Source organism: Oculina patagonica, chromosome 7, assembly GCF_052425735.1.
Source record: "Oculina patagonica isolate OP01 chromosome 7, crgOcupat, whole genome shotgun sequence".
Taxonomy (NCBI): Eukaryota; Metazoa; Cnidaria; class Anthozoa; order Scleractinia; family Oculinidae; genus Oculina; species Oculina patagonica.
The window spans coordinates 26337820-26352981 of record NC_135764.1 but is presented as its reverse complement, the minus strand read 5'-3'; the positions used below and the strand labels follow the sequence as shown (position 1 = coordinate 26352981).

The following is a 15162-nucleotide window of genomic DNA, read 5'->3' as shown; positions in this document are numbered from 1 at the left end:
GGAATAAAAATGACAAATTAATTAAAGTCATGAGGGAAGGAAATCACTGTTGTGTTCATTGTTTTTGTGTGTGCTCTTTAAAGGGAACCTTCCATCTTATGACAAGTTGACGTCGAGTTGTTTGAAATAAAGCCTACATTCCAACTTTTACAGGACAAGGCAGAAATAACATTCAATAGTAACAAAAAATGGGAAAGATTATGGCTTTTAAAATTCCCGCGCGCCGCCATTTTGGATTTAACGACGGGTAATGGTTGCCCAATTGTTTCACTCAAAAGATCATAATCCCTGCAGGCGCGCGCCGTAGCTATATATAGAGGGAATCTGACATTGTTTCACTCAAAAGATCCTCTGCTTCTAACAATAGCGGCAACCATAACACGTCATAAAATTCAAACTTCAGTGGTCCATTTTTCGCTTGCCGTCTTATGCTCTGGTCCCCAACTAACTGAATGCCTGAAACAGCCTAAAAACCAATAAAAAGATCCTTAAACTTTGACGGTTTCGGGTTTGAAGGCTTGTGTGCGCTAACCGACGCCATACATTTCCAAGATTTAAATATATTTGGATTCTCCTTTTTAAAACCTTTCCGGGGAGACCTTATTACATGAAATTTTCGCAACACGTTAATTTGGCGAGTTTCGCGATTCCAAAAAAACGCGAAATCAAGTGTGCAAACAACAAGTGCGGCGAATATGACATGACACAAAAACTAAATGACTCACATTATGTCAATAATAAAGAAAGAATAAGTTGAGTATCACTGAAGGAAGGAATTTTCAATGTAAATGGATTTTGTCGTCAATTGACTCAAGAACAATTTTTTAATAATAACTCATGCACGTACAAGCATGACCTATTTGTAGACATTGTCAGAACTGCTCTGTTGTTGCTGTTGCCGAGATTTAGTCCCTCCCTTGCGTTTTTGTTAATTTTGGCGTTATTGTTCCTTTGATGAAGTCGTTTTCTTTGATTCAAAGGCATGTTAAATAATATTGCCAAGGAAATATAAATTGTGTCTTAATAAAAAAAAAAATATTCGCAAAATCGCGATATCATCAGTAAGTGTCGCAAAAATTTCACGTAAAAAGGTATATACAGTAGAACCTTGGTAACTCGAACTCTGAAGGGAAACAAAACGAGTTAACGGGGTTTCGAAAGATCGGGGTCGATTGAATATTTAATTTGCCAAGTTAATAATTGATAGTTTATTGATTTTTTCAGTGCTTCAGTATATACCTTATTACATGAAATTTTCGCGTCACGTTAATTTCGCGATTTTGAGGTGCGCATATTTCGCGACACTTAAATTTCGCGATTTTCCGAAAATTTTGTATTTTGAATCACTTAAATTTCGCGGTTTGGGTAAGATGCAATTTACATTTTCTTGGCAATATTATTTGACATGCCTTTGAATTATAGAAAACGACTTCATCGAAGGAACAGTAACGTCAAAAGTAACAAAAACGCAGGGCGGGACTAAATCTCGGTAATAGCAACAACAGAGCAGTTCTCACAATGTCAACAAGTGAGTAAATTGACGACAACATCCATTTACATTGAAAATTCTTTCCTTCAGTGGTACTAAAGTTATTCTTTCTTGATTATTGACATACGCGAGTCACTTAATATTCGCGTCATGTTATGTTCGCGACACTTATTGTTCGCGTCACTTTAATTTCGCGGTTTTTTTTAAATCGCGAAATTCGCGAAATTAAAGTGTTGCGAAAATTTCATGTAATAAGGTAGTACGGTGCAAATTGAACTTTTCTCGTCAGGCACTCTAAAACAGCCATACATTGTTATGATATGAGTGGAAAATGGCTTTCAAATACGTGATCTGTTCGTTGCTTTAATCAATGAGCAATCGTGGCGAGTTGAAGAACGGCATCGAGTTACGGGAACAATTTGACCCAAATTGTGATCAAGGGAAACGAAATTTAGTTCTAGTTAGCGGAGTTTTCGTGTTATCCGAGTACAGATTAACTGAATAAAAATGACTTTAAAGTGGAGTCAAATCCAAGGGAAATGGAAGTCTGTTCGAGTTAGCGGGGTTTACTGTAGTTAATCGCGGTTTTACTGAAAACTTCCAAAGACACCCGAAAAGGTTGTCAGTAATTTCATACGGACACCCCGATAACACGGACACTTTTGCGTGTCCCTTTAGTGTCGCTATTAAATGACTTCACTAACAAGTTCAGAGAAGGATAGAAATCTTGAAGAGATGTTAATGTTTAAAAGAAGTCAGGATCTCTGAAACACGCTCCCAGCATTTCTTCCAGCTTTTCATCATATTAATATTGAAACGATGTTTTAGCATGTTTTAAGCATCCGTTTAGTCATAGCAATAGACACAGACTGAGTTATCTCACTATTTAAACAATAGAGTGTTTTTGTCTCGGAACTAGCGGCTGATAGTTGCTCCGCGGAAATTTGATGTTCTTATATGCTAGTTTTAAGAACATCAAATTTCCAAGGGTCAACTATCAGACCGATAGTTCCGAGACAGAAGCACTCTACTGTCTTTATTGTTTACCACTAAATTTTCTTCCGCGCGCACATACAAAAATGAGCATAAATAAAAAATAAATAAATAAATAAATAAATAACTCAATTGAAAGCCGAAATTTAATAAACGAAACAAAACCAGACAAGAAACCCACTAAATGCAGTGAATTTTGTTGGGTTTGTTTGTCTGTTATAGCACGCTTGTTTACAAAAAATTCACGGAAGGGCACTATCCATCCGGGCATTTTTCTCGTAGGGGCATTATGGGCTGATAGTGCCGTCCGCGGATGAACACCATCGCGTCACTTGATCAATTTTAACCAATCAGAATCGGAGAAAACTTAGCGGTGAACTATAATTTAGTATATTATTCATGTAATTTTCTAGATCTTGGAATGACCAACAATGTCACACAAAAGCTACCTTCTAAAGAAAGCTTTTTTACGCCATCCTCGGGAATGGCGATGTTTTTCATATAAATATGAAGTATTATTTTTGCTCTAGCTTTCAAATCAGCATCTCCATTTAAATTTATTTCATCAGCTTGATAAATAGTACTTCTGAATTTCAAAGCAAAGTAAAAGACAAAATCAAATTCATACTTTAGCCGTAAAAAAAAGCATCTTTACACAGCTCTCTACATTGCGGAGGTATTTACCAATTTGATAAACAGTACGACTCGGTGAAAACTCAGTTAACCAGGTGACTAAATGCAATAGCTAAATATAAAATTGTGGCCCTTTCTTGCAGAAAATTACATGTCATATTCGACAACATGCCACAAAAAGATCATTTGTTTTATTTAGAATCCTTTAAAGTTTATTCGCATGCTAACAAAAGGTGCTTGCACTGCACAAGACATTCTTTAATGTTGTTGTCAAATGAAACGTTTAAAAACAGCTGACTGTCAGGTGAAAAAAAAAAGATAAATGAAAGGCGAGATATCGCCTGTTTTTGCTTTTAACATCACCAGGCTAGAAAAATGTTTCTCTTTTTCAATTTGTTGGCGTCTTTCCGTTTCTGCATTTATGCACATAAGGTAAGATGTAGTTAAAAAACTTCATTCATTTAATCATACTTTAACTTAACCGTAATGTTGTGTGTACAAAGTTGGTATTAGCTATTCATCGTTGTCTTTGAATTCTTCAAAGAATAATTCTATAGTAGGAACAAAAGCTGTTGTTAAATATATATATTTTTTTCATTTCGTTGCCAAATAGAAACTTAAAATGCAGCTGAGTATCCGGTAAAATACGTTAGACAAAAGGAAAGGTATTCACAATCTTAGGGAGGAGGGGGTACTCAAAATATTATTTTCACCACTAAGTTCAAACTCTAACCCTTTCATATACCTTTTTGTTACAGAAACGGTTATCCTTTCTGACACACTTAACCCTGGGTAACCTTTAATGTGACGGAAAGGGTAACCCTTTCGTATACAATCAATAAAAAATGGTACCCATTTTAAAAGGGATGCTCCATCTATTTTCTTAATTTTCAACTTGCATGAACGTACTCCATAAAATACTTCAATAAATTGACCGTTGTACATCTGTTTGCAAAATTTTGAAAGTTTCTTTTAAACACTTAAAAACCAGTTTTCCTTACCCTTTTTTTATTCCCCCGCGGGCGCAATCCATACATTTTTATAAAAATAGAGTCTAAAAAGGGTTCCCCTTCAGGGCGGAGCCTCACCGAATAATCCACTACAAGCAGGACCCCTTCCCGGGGGGGGGGGGGGGGGCTTTCTTCTAGTAAAGTGAGATGTTTTTCAAAAGAACATCCATTTTGATCGTGTTTGAAAGTTGATCGTAGCAGATTGTGTGTACACAGATGAACCAAATATTTCGCCGTTTTCTTTGAATTCTCAAAAGAATTGTTCTAGAATAGGAACAAAAGGCGTAAACACAAGAATATTTACATTTCGTTCTCCTATAGGAAGTTTAAATACAGCTGATTATCTTGCAAAGAGGTGTTAGATAAAATGAGAGGTCTTGCTCGTTTTTGCTTTTAATATCACCGGGAAGGTGTTTCTCTCCGTTAGTTTGGTGGTGTGTTTCCTTTGCCGACTTTATTCACAGAAGGTAAGATGTATTTAAAAAACTAATTCATTCATTTAATCGTGCCTGAACTTAACCGTTAAGTTGTGTGTACAAATATGGTATAAGCTATTCATCGTTGTCTTTGTATTCTTCAAAAGATAATTCCATAGTAGGAACAAAAGCTGTTGATAAATAGTTTTTTTTTAATCTAGTTGCCAAATAGAGAGTTTAAACGCACCTGAGTTCCGGCAAAATACGTTGGACAAAAGGAAACGTATTGACAATCTTGGGGAGGAGGGGGTGCTCAAAACATTTTTCTACACCACTGGGTCCAAACTCTAACCCTTTCATATACCTTTTTGTTACAAAAAGGATAATCCTTTCTGACACATTTAACCCTCGGTAACTTTTTATGTGACGGAAAGGGTTACCCTTTCGTATACAATCAATAAAAAATGGTACCCCTTTTAAAAGAGATGCTCCATCTATTTTCTTTATTTTCAAGTTGCATAACCGTACTCCTGAATAAATTGACCGTTGTGCGACTGTTTGCGAAAGTATTAGTTTCTTTTGAATACCTAAAAGACAATTTTCCTTGCCCTTTTGTATGCTCCAACGGGTGCAATTCTTTCACTTTTATATACCTGGAATCTGAAAAGGGTCCCCCCTTTAGTGTGGAGCATCCCCGTATAATGCACTAGAAGCAGGACCCCTTCCCCGGAGGGGGGAGGGCTCTCTTCTTGTTGATGAAAGTAAGATGTTTTTTTTTTAGAAAGGTCATCCATTTTTGATCATGCTTGAAAGTTGATCGTTACAAATTGTGTGTGCACAGATGAGTCAAATATTTCACTATTTCTTTGAATTCTTGAAAGAACATCTCTAGAATAGGAACAAAAGGCGTTGATACAAGAATTATTGCAATCTCGTTGTCAAATAGAAAGCTTAAATACAGCTGACTATCATGCAGAAAATAGTGTTAGATAAAAGGAAAGGCCTTTAACATCTTTGCTCACAACATCACCAGCAAGATGTTTCGTGTACTCTGCTTGTTGTTGATGTGCTTTCTAGCACCATCATTTATAGAAGGTAAGACGCCCATAAAATGAGGCCAATGTGCTTTATAAATCTGATTGCATCGTGAACGTTTTATTTAGTAAGAGAAGTCAAAGGTGAATATCAGTTTAGGAGACTGTCAATTCGGTTTCATTAATAACAGCCATTTTTGTAGCCTTGTTCTTTTCCTCTTAAGTGAGATTTTTTTGACGAACGAAGAGAAGAGAAATTTGAAAACTTTGTATTGGTTAACGTTTGAATGCAAGCGCAATTTAATTGAAAGTATTTACAGATACTTGAATATTATCCCAAAAGGCCAGTGCAATTTGAAAGAATCTTTAAAATGACGAGTAGTGCAAACCCGAAATTGCTCGCTTCCATGTGATTACTCATTTATTACGAAGGCGTGTTTATTGCACTACAGTGCACGTTAAAACTAATTAAATTTCATAACAGCCTGCTCTCAACCACGATGAAAAAATTTTTCTCATTAATTTTCTTAGGCATATAATAAACGTTGTAATTCCATTTATATTCTAGCAAGTTATGTTCCTTATTTTGTGGTCGACTAAAAAATTGCAGCAATTATTTTTTCATTCAACAGCATGCGGTAACAAACCATTTGGGTCCCGTATCGTGGGAGGCCAAGAAGCAAAACCTAATTCATGGCCCTGGCAAGTGTCCCTTCAATATAATGGACGGCACATTTGTGGTGCTTCCCTTCTAAACCAGAATTGGGCTTTATCTGCTGCACATTGTGTGGATCAAAGCAGTGACCCTAGTCGTTATTCTCTGGCTCTGGGTAGGTTTATGTCCTGTTTGTTTATGTCCTTTTTTTTTTCGCTAGATGTTTGTATTTATTGATTATCATAATTTTAACGTTCAAAAATGTGCAGTCCGTTAACTGTGATTATCTGCTTGAGATTAGCTCTGAAAAGAACTGCTGTTTCTTTTGACTGACGTTTTACCATGAGCAAGTCTATTTTGAGTCAAATGAAAATTTCTTGTCAGTCAATGATGTTTTATGATAAATCTGGTCTGTTGAAGCTGATTGGTCAGTTAAGCCTTGATTTTATTGGCTGTAAGACTAGTGTAACATATATAGCTTTGTTTTTTTCTCAAGCAAGTTAGCGTTTTGGAATCCTTAATCGTTCTAATATAAAGTAAAAACCCGCGAGTAAGAACCTAACATTTAAGAACCGGTTAGGCTAAACTTTGCAAATTAGATCCCATTTTTATAAGAACCTATTTAGCCTTAAATTTGGAAACAGGTTCTAAATTTTTAAAATTGATTTAAAATGTTTTGTTTTGGGAAATTAATTTGGACAAAGCATTACTATGCATTTATATAATGTTATATTCTTAATAATCCACTGTAAGTGCTTAATTATTTAATAAGTACTTATGTGGTATGCAAATCTAATACCAGTAATAGGATGGATACCACTAAAAGTTCTATAAGCATCAATGTAAATTTCCTTCAGAAAATTTTATAAAAACCTATTAAAATCCTGAATAGCTTAAATTTGTGTTAAGTAACATTTATATAAGAACCTGTTTAGGCTAACCTGGAAAAAATTAGGATCTAACTCGCGAGTTTTTACTGTATCGGCTGATGAAGCATGATCCAACGGTTTCATTTCTCTTTATTTGAACTTTGCGATGAGGATAGCTAAAAGGACTAAAAGGATACCTAAGATCTTACCAGGAATCTGAAACAGATTACAATTTTTTTTTTTCAATACATCTAGTCCAGCTTAGTGCCAAGGCCTGATTAAAAGGAGATACCTGAGAAGTAGACTACGTTTTCGTTTTGTAATGTTTTTCGATACACTCTTCTAAAACAGGAGCTCATAGCAGGACCAATGACGGGCAGGTCTTCAGGGTTTCCCGCGTCATCAAACATCCTCAATTCAGCATGCAGCATCTGCGACATGACGTGGCAGTGTTGAAATTGTCGCGTCCAGCAACTCTTGGCGGGAAAATCAACACGGTGTGCCTGCCAAAACATGGGTCACGTGTCAGTCTAGGAACAACATGTTATGTAACAGGTAATCTTTAGTTATGATAGCTAAGAGTGATTTTTGAATACCGTAAAATTCCGGTTATAAGCCCCCCGCTTTTAAGCCCCCCCCCCGGTTACAGGCCCATCTACCTCGAAACAAAAAAATACATCCGGTTATAAGCCCCCCCCCCTCCCCCGGATATAAGCCCCCCTCTGCTGAATGACGGTACTGAACAGGGCTAAATGTTGCTTTATTATGTGTTTTTAACCTAAAAACGTTAACGTATTTCGATCAACACTCCCGTGGCTCGTTTCGAAACGTTTTTTTTTTTTCGCTTACAAGCCCTCCCGGATATAAGCCCCTCCGCTTATAAGCTTACCCAAAAGCCCTTACGAAGTTGTATAAGCCCAGGGCTTTTAACCGGAATTTTGCGGTAATTGAATAATCGAAATCTACCAATCACAGATTAGATTTGACCCGCTGGAAGTGAGCTTCTGTCTCCGAGAGGCCCGCTAAGATAACTGACGGCAGCAAAAAGCGTAAACCGTTGGTTGAGGATTGAATTTCAGAGTTCTTATATCAATGAAGACCACAATTAATTTGATATTTGTCGAAACTACATTGCTAATAACCGAAACGTTTTATCTTCACTTTATGTAATGCGTCTTTGTTATCTCTTACTTAGGATGGGGAAGAATCAACCCAAGTAACAACCAACTTGCTCCTCGACTAAAACAAGCCTCTGCTCCAGTGGCGAGCCACAGCGAGTGTCGGAGAAAAAACGGAGGATCGGTGGATGAAAGCTCCATGGTCTGTGTAGGAGGCAAGGGAAGCAGCGTCTGTAATGGAGACAGTGGTGGCCCCTTATCGTGTTTGGAGGGTGGTCGGTGGGTGGTCCGTGGAGCAGCCTCGTGGGTGACAAGTCGAACGTGTCCGGGTCACACCTTTTCGGTGTATGCTCGGGTTAGCTCTTATGTGAACTGGATCAATGGCTATGTCCAAAGTAAGTGATGTACGAATAGAGGAATCTGTTTGTGGGTGGTTATGTAAAAACAGTACATTGTGTAAATGGTACTAATGAGCACATCCTCCCATAAAAGTCACTCGCACTACGTTAACAAACTGGAAGGTAAATCGCCCAGTTTTCTTTTGAGTCAATAGTTGTCACTCATTGAAAAAAGAGCGGGTGGTCTAATTGGTTTAGAAGGAAAGAATTTCAAAATCTACAAGATTAAATATTTCGTAAGAAACTGCCTCTTTCGAGCGCAAAGTGCACGCAGCCGTGTTTCATGAGTGAATAGACAAGGATGAGAGAACCAAACAGATTGGCGTATTTCGAAAAGAACACGCCGAGTGTCTAAGAATTGCAAATATAAACTGCTTGAAATATTTTGGGCATCATCTAAGTACATGCGATAGCTTTTTAGATTACCACTTATCCTTCTTAGAAAATCTTAATTTGTGTACCATCGGTGAAAACTTTAAAAGCCCCCCTGCTCTCTTTAACCCCACTTCGTTTCTTACTATCCCTCATCTGGAAGTTCGATTTTTGAAAAGATCCCCCTCCTCTCTAGTAAGCCACTCTTCCCTTGATGATTATTTATGACTATATATGAACAAGGAACCAAGGCACCTTTACGCATTGAAAGGTATTCATCAACGGACTAATTTATATTTATTATTATTGCTTTGTAAAATATTTTTTAAAAAACACTCAAACATAAACAAAAATCTATTTCATTCATTCTTTATGTACCGTAACTGACGTATGATTTAATATATCTCCCAGTCTCTGATTAATCCACCTCTTTATTAAGTCCCTCTCAAAAGGCCTTGAAAAGAGATAACCCCCACCCCTCCCTCTCCATCCGCGGAGGGGGGACTTTAACGATTGTCACAGAATCAAAAAAGACAGTTTGTGTAGTAGCTAACGTCGTTTTTCTTCTTTAAAGGTGGAGGAGGAGGCGGAGGAGGTGGAGGCGGTGGTGGTGGAGGCGGTGGTGGTGGAGGCGGTGGTGGTGGTGGAGGAAGTAAGTCATCAAACTCATGCATTTTTTTAAAAAAAGTAAAGGGATTTTAAATCAAAGCCTGGAAGGCAAACGAAAAGTACGAGTGCTGTTCTAGACTGTTCACAGCCCTCTATTTTTTTTCGTATTTTTTCGATCGAATGAGCGCGGCGAATGAACGGCAAGAAAACTGGAGGCCAGCGCAAAAGGGGAATCGCCGATTCTCTCGCTTTTTTTGTGTTGAAAACTAGAGAGACTGTGGACAGTCTAGTGCTGTCCCCACAAATTTAACTTTGAATTAATGCAATAATATAGATGCTCTGATTTGGTTTGATTAATTAAGCTTGTCTCTTCTCATTAACCTCTTGCAGATTTGACGGTCAGAATAGTGTAACCCGATTCTCCCCGCCCGCCCCGTGATTCTGACCCAACAAAAGGCCATTTGTAACATGCCGTAATTTGTCCGTTATCTTAATTTTACTTGTATTCTTTATTCATTCCAAGGCTGTGAGGACAAGAACGGAAGATGCCCTGAATGGGCCGGAAAAGGGTACTGTAAAGGCAAATACGAAAACTACATGAAAAATAACTGTAAGAAGAGCTGTAACCTCTGCGGCGGCGGCGGCGGTGGCGGTGGTGGTGGTGGTGGTGGTGGTGGTGGTGGAGGAGGAGGAGGAGGAGGAGGAGGAGGAGGTATCAAACTTCTGTTTAGTCATTTTTAACAATTAAAAGTTTGTACTCATTTGTAAACTTCTTTACGTTTGTTTACAGATTGCATGGACAAACAGAGTTCCTGTCAAAGATGGGCTAGCGCAGGATACTGCAAGGGTCAATACGAACAGTACATGAAGAAAAACTGCATGAAGAGTTGCAAGTACTGTGGTGGAGGAGGTGGTGGTGGAGGCGGCGGCGGAGGAGGTGGCGGTGGTGGTGGTGGTGGTGGTGGTGGTGGTGGTGGTGGTGGTGGTGGATCAGGAAAGTGTGGATATAAACCAAGTGCACGAATTGTTGGTGGTACCGAGGCTCCCAAAGGGGCATGGCCGTGGCAAGCATTGATCACATCTCGGGGTTTTGGTTTTTGTGGAGGAACTTTAGTTCAACCACAGTGGGTTGTCACTGCTGCCCACTGCACCGCTGGTAAATCCGCCTCGAGCATCCGTGTAAGGTGGGATCTTAAAACAGTGTAAAATTATTATTGCCAGTAATCGAATCGAGAACCACTTACTTTCACATAATAACATTTTTCTCTTCTACAACTAAACTTTTTGTTCTTTATTTCTATCTACGAGATGTATTTATAAAGCAACTGCAAGAAAATCTGAATATGCAGACGGAATCCATACGTGCGAAACTCTGTTTAACGCCGAACTTACTTTAATTCAAAGTTCTTAATTTGTTTCTCTTGTCCTTTTTTTTAATATTTATATTTTTTCGTTTTTTACTCACAACTTGACTTTTAATGATAATGGCGTTCAGCCAAGTTAAAACGTCGTCTTAATTTTGCAATTTTTAAAGATTTAAGTGTTTCATACAAAAGCATATTTTATTATTTTTGCAGACTTGGAGGTCACTACCGCAACAGCAACATTGGAACAGAACAGGACATGGAAGTTGAAAGAATCATCAATCACCATAGCTACAAACGACCGCGCGGCATGGCTCACGATATCTCCCTATTGAAACTGCGCCGACCTGCTCAAATAAACAGAGCTGTTAACCTGGCTTGCCTGCCTGGATCAAGTGGAGAAGTTTCAGATGGAAAGATGTGTTGGGTTACAGGTAATAAATGGATTGCCACATATTTACTTTATTCTTTCTGTCCCTCGCGACTTAAGGGTTTTCGTCATATTTTTACCGGACCCTGTTGTTTGCATCTGTTGGGCCTCACACCACGTTTTTCCAACTCCCTCCGGTTCCTGTGCACTGTACGTCTCCACGACTTTCTTGGTCATAATATCCTTTCTGTTTTCCTTACCGGAGGGTTCAACTTCATACGCATGGTCGTTCTTCGACCATTCGAGTTGTCTTTCTTCGCCTGCCTTGGGGGTTTGACTGGCCTAACCATTCTCACCTGTTCCACTAGTTAAACCTACTTTGAAAAAAAAGTGTAGTAAAAAAAAGAAAGTAAAACTGTTTGCATTTTACTTTATTCTTTTAATTTACTATCTGACTTATCACATGTCTTAGCTCCTAGTATTCTATCTTCATGCAGTATGGCAGTGGTTCTTTTGTGGGGGAGGGGGGGGGGCAGTGTGGGGTTTGTTGTATCTACTTACTCCTTGCTTGTGAATCATAGTCTCTTTATTTTATATCAATAAAAACGTCAGAAGATTTAATTTTTTTGGTTTACATTCTTCCACATGTTCTTTTTTAGGATTTGGAACGCTGTCCTCTGGTGGCTCGCTAGCAAGCAAACTCATGCAGGTTGACGTACCAATTGTCTCACAGGCCTCTTGCAAACAGGCGTATGGCTCATCAATCCACGACTCCATGGTCTGTGCTGGACTCAGCCAGGGAGGCAAGGATTCATGCCAGGGGGATTCCGGTGGTCCCTTAGTTTGTGAATTTAGCGGGAAGTTCTTCCTCGAGGGTGTTGTATCGTGGGGAAGCGGATGTGCTTCTCCAGGGAAATATGGCGTCTACGCAAGGGTCCGTTACTTGAAGCAATGGGTCGAACAAACAATGAGTAAATATTAAGCAATATCACACCTGTCTGAGACAATAAAGGACATTGAAAAACGAATCTTTTGCTTGTCTTTATTATTGAAGTGTGCTAACTGTGAGTGCTAAGAAGTTCTGTGAGTGAGGTCATGATCACCACAACCGTTTTAAACCAAATGCCTTTTTCATTTACTATGAGATTCCTTTTTTCGGTAGCAAGCAAATCATACCGACTGACTGAAAAATTCCTTCTGACTCCACTTCCTCAGTAAAAGCTGCAGAAGCAGGTAATTTTACTGTGAAGTACCTCATTCATGGACCGGCAAATGTGGAGATCCTTGACGGAAGCCCCATGTTCCACCAGGCACTCTGGGTCCTGAAGAAGAAGAAGTACCTCTTTGCAGCCACGTTTACTCACATACTTTTCCTCATTTATTTACTCGATACTAACACTCTCTCTTAAGCCCTTCCGATGCAATAAACTGCGACCTGCGGTCCTCAGTCTCATAGTGAATTGATATTAGTTGGAAATCGAACTGCTACTCGAGCTCGACCGTGCTGTCCAAGGTCTTGTAGAAGATGAATACCGTAAATGATCTAATAAACGCCCCCTCTCAAATCAACGCCTAGTACCTAATAAACGCCTCCCCTGAAGTGTAAAGTTTGTATAAGACGCCCCATCTAAAACACTCCCCGTGTCTCTAAGACGCCCCCCTCCCCCCACAAAGAATCGCCTCAAGAAAACAAGGAAACACTCCATAAAGTAAAATCACGCAATTTATTCAGTTTCTTGCTTGACTCGGACATGGAAGTGGCGATGAATACATCCTACTCACAAACTCTGTCTTCTCTCGTACTCCACGAGCAAACTACGCGTCTCATTTGTTTTGTTGACGTTTTTACAGTTCAAGTAAAATAAGCGCCTCTCTCTAATAATCACCTCATATTTATTTAACGCCCCCTCTAGAGTCCCTAAAATTAAATAGACGCCCCGGGCGTCTATTAGACCATTTACGGTACGAATTTTTCAAGATGGGGGCCTCGGATGACCAGTCCTCTTCTAGCCACCGTCGGTGGCGGCCCACACAATAAAAAAAAAAAACGCAGCCGCACAAAAAAGAAGAGAAAAAAAGAAACCAAAGTAAAAAAAGGACAAAGAAAAAAAAATAAAATGTATCTAAAAAAAGGGCTTGTTCAAAAAGATCTACGTTTATAAATCTTTTTTTTTTAAAAAAAAACGTCAATGGAGCACTAGTTCGTATCACCAATACTCGATAGTAGGCGCTAAAGCAAGTTGCTAACGTCACATGATGCGTTGCGTTCGAAATAAGAGATCGATGGTCTGGTTGCTGTGCACAGCAGCTATATATATTCATCACTTTATTTAGTGTGCAGTTACGTCTTCGTGGGGGGTTTTGTTTATTAGACCAATCGAACGTTTTACTTGAGGACAACCTTAAAAACTACATATACTCCGTGAACAACCAAAAGAGACGCTGAATTCAATCAACCCTAAAACCACTAATGAATATAACTCCATCTTGGTGGTCTTCCTTTGGAAAAGAGTAAATTAATGCAAAGCTAACATAGGTACTTTCGCTGCTTTAGTTCAATTAATTAACATTTCCCAAATCGTTCGAAAGTCGTCTTTAAACATTAAAATCGATCTGTGTTATTGCACGGTTGCGTTCCAAAAACAAACTACCTAAATTAAAAATTTTCGCTCGCTTTCATTCTGTTTCGGTTCAGCTGCCACAAATAACTATTTTTCTTTAGCTTGACCACTCAAAAGGCTTTCGGCGCCCAGGGCAACCGTAAATGCGTAGTGATGAAAACAAAAAGCTGTCAGTATCTATTGATCCGCGAATTATCATAATGAAGTCACACGACAAGGAACTTTATTGATGAAATGGATCTGTTGCTTCAGAAACCCGTATAAAGCCCTAGTGAACCACAATCAAAGGACATTGCTCCACATAACTTGGTTTTTTCCGTGATTTTCTGAATTGAACAAGCGTTCGCCAACAAGATTCCACAAACAGGATGCGATTTTGACGTGAATTTATTTGTGTTATGGTTTTAGAAATTTGCATTTCATAGGAAGTCAGATGTTGAATAGCAGATGATTTTGGTTTAATACCATAAAAGATGGCACCTCCGTTACTTCAGAGGGCTTTGAACGTAGCCCTTATTTGCGGGTTTTTTTCTCAAATTACTGAAGCTTGCCTAGACGATACCGCTTGCCCAAGGTCCAAGAACTGCTGCAATGGAATATGCAGGTATAGCTGCACCTGCGAGAGTTCGACCGACTGCGACTGGGATGAAAAGTGTTGCTCGAATCGCCGGTGCATGGACGGCTTTGAACTTTGTTCGCAGCCTCTACCGGTATATTTCATCGTTATAGGAGTATGTTCTGTGGTATTCATGGCATTTCTTTGCTTGCTGTTACTCTGCTATTGGGCTCGTTGCTGCCCGTGGTATAAGCGGCGTATAGCACGGAGAAGAAGGCTTCAAAGCGGCTGGGATGCTACGGTTCACCGACCACATTTAGCGACTTTATCGTCAACAAATACGACACAAGAACTTCACTTTCCTGCGGCTCCTCAACCGTTAAACTTCCCTCCGCCACCGTATTTACCGCCGTTCACAGGAAATCCAACTAAATACTCAAGTTATACCGTACAAAGAATAAGTACTTCGATGTACCAGGCGACACCGTATTCGCCAAAAACTTACTGAAAAATCAATCAAGCAAGACGGTGAATTTTGTTTAAATAAACTATTTCGGTCAACGCCGCCTACTTCTCAAAGAAAAAGTCACAAATACAAACTCTAGCTATTTTTTGAAAGACATAAAGAAGATATTTAAAATATACTTTTACGACT

The 15162-nt window shown here is 39.0% G+C and overlaps 1 protein-coding gene across 4 annotated transcripts; it reads left to right on the top strand.

Moving 5' to 3' along the window:
* The first annotated feature begins 5531 nt into the window (after nt 1-5531).
* On the top strand, nt 5532-12358 carry LOC144660459 (transmembrane protease serine 9-like). 4 transcript variants are annotated; one of them, XM_078521085.1, is made up of 10 exons: nt 5532-5636; nt 6208-6405; nt 7451-7654; nt 8295-8612; nt 9562-9588; nt 9619-9639; nt 10120-10308; nt 10387-10780; nt 11174-11394; nt 11990-12358. In XM_078521085.1, exons 1-10 carry the CDS (start codon nt 5579-5581, stop codon nt 12310-12312), a joined length of 1953 nt encoding a protein of 650 aa, XP_078377211.1. In that variant the 5' UTR covers nt 5532-5578; the 3' UTR covers nt 12313-12358. The 4 variants fall into 4 exon arrangements, with proteins under 4 accessions (XP_078377211.1, XP_078377212.1, XP_078377210.1 ...); XM_078521086.1 differs by lacking the exon at nt 9619-9639 and having other exon boundaries at nt 9562-9609; XM_078521084.1 differs by having other exon boundaries at nt 9562-9624.
* The last annotated feature ends 2804 nt before the right edge of the window (nt 12359-15162 follow it).

Coding starts and splice junctions, on each gene's coding strand:
- LOC144660459 (XM_078521083.1), top strand. CDS start 5,579: ATGTTTCGTGTACTCTGCTTGTTGTTGATGTGCTTTCTAGCACCATCA. Junction 5,637..6,207: donor AGCACCATCATTTATAGAAG/GTAAGACGCCCA, acceptor TTCATTCAACAG/CATGCGGTAACAAACCATTT. Junction 11,395..11,989: donor AAAGATGTGTTGGGTTACAG/GTAATAAATGGA, acceptor GTTCTTTTTTAG/GATTTGGAACGCTGTCCTCT.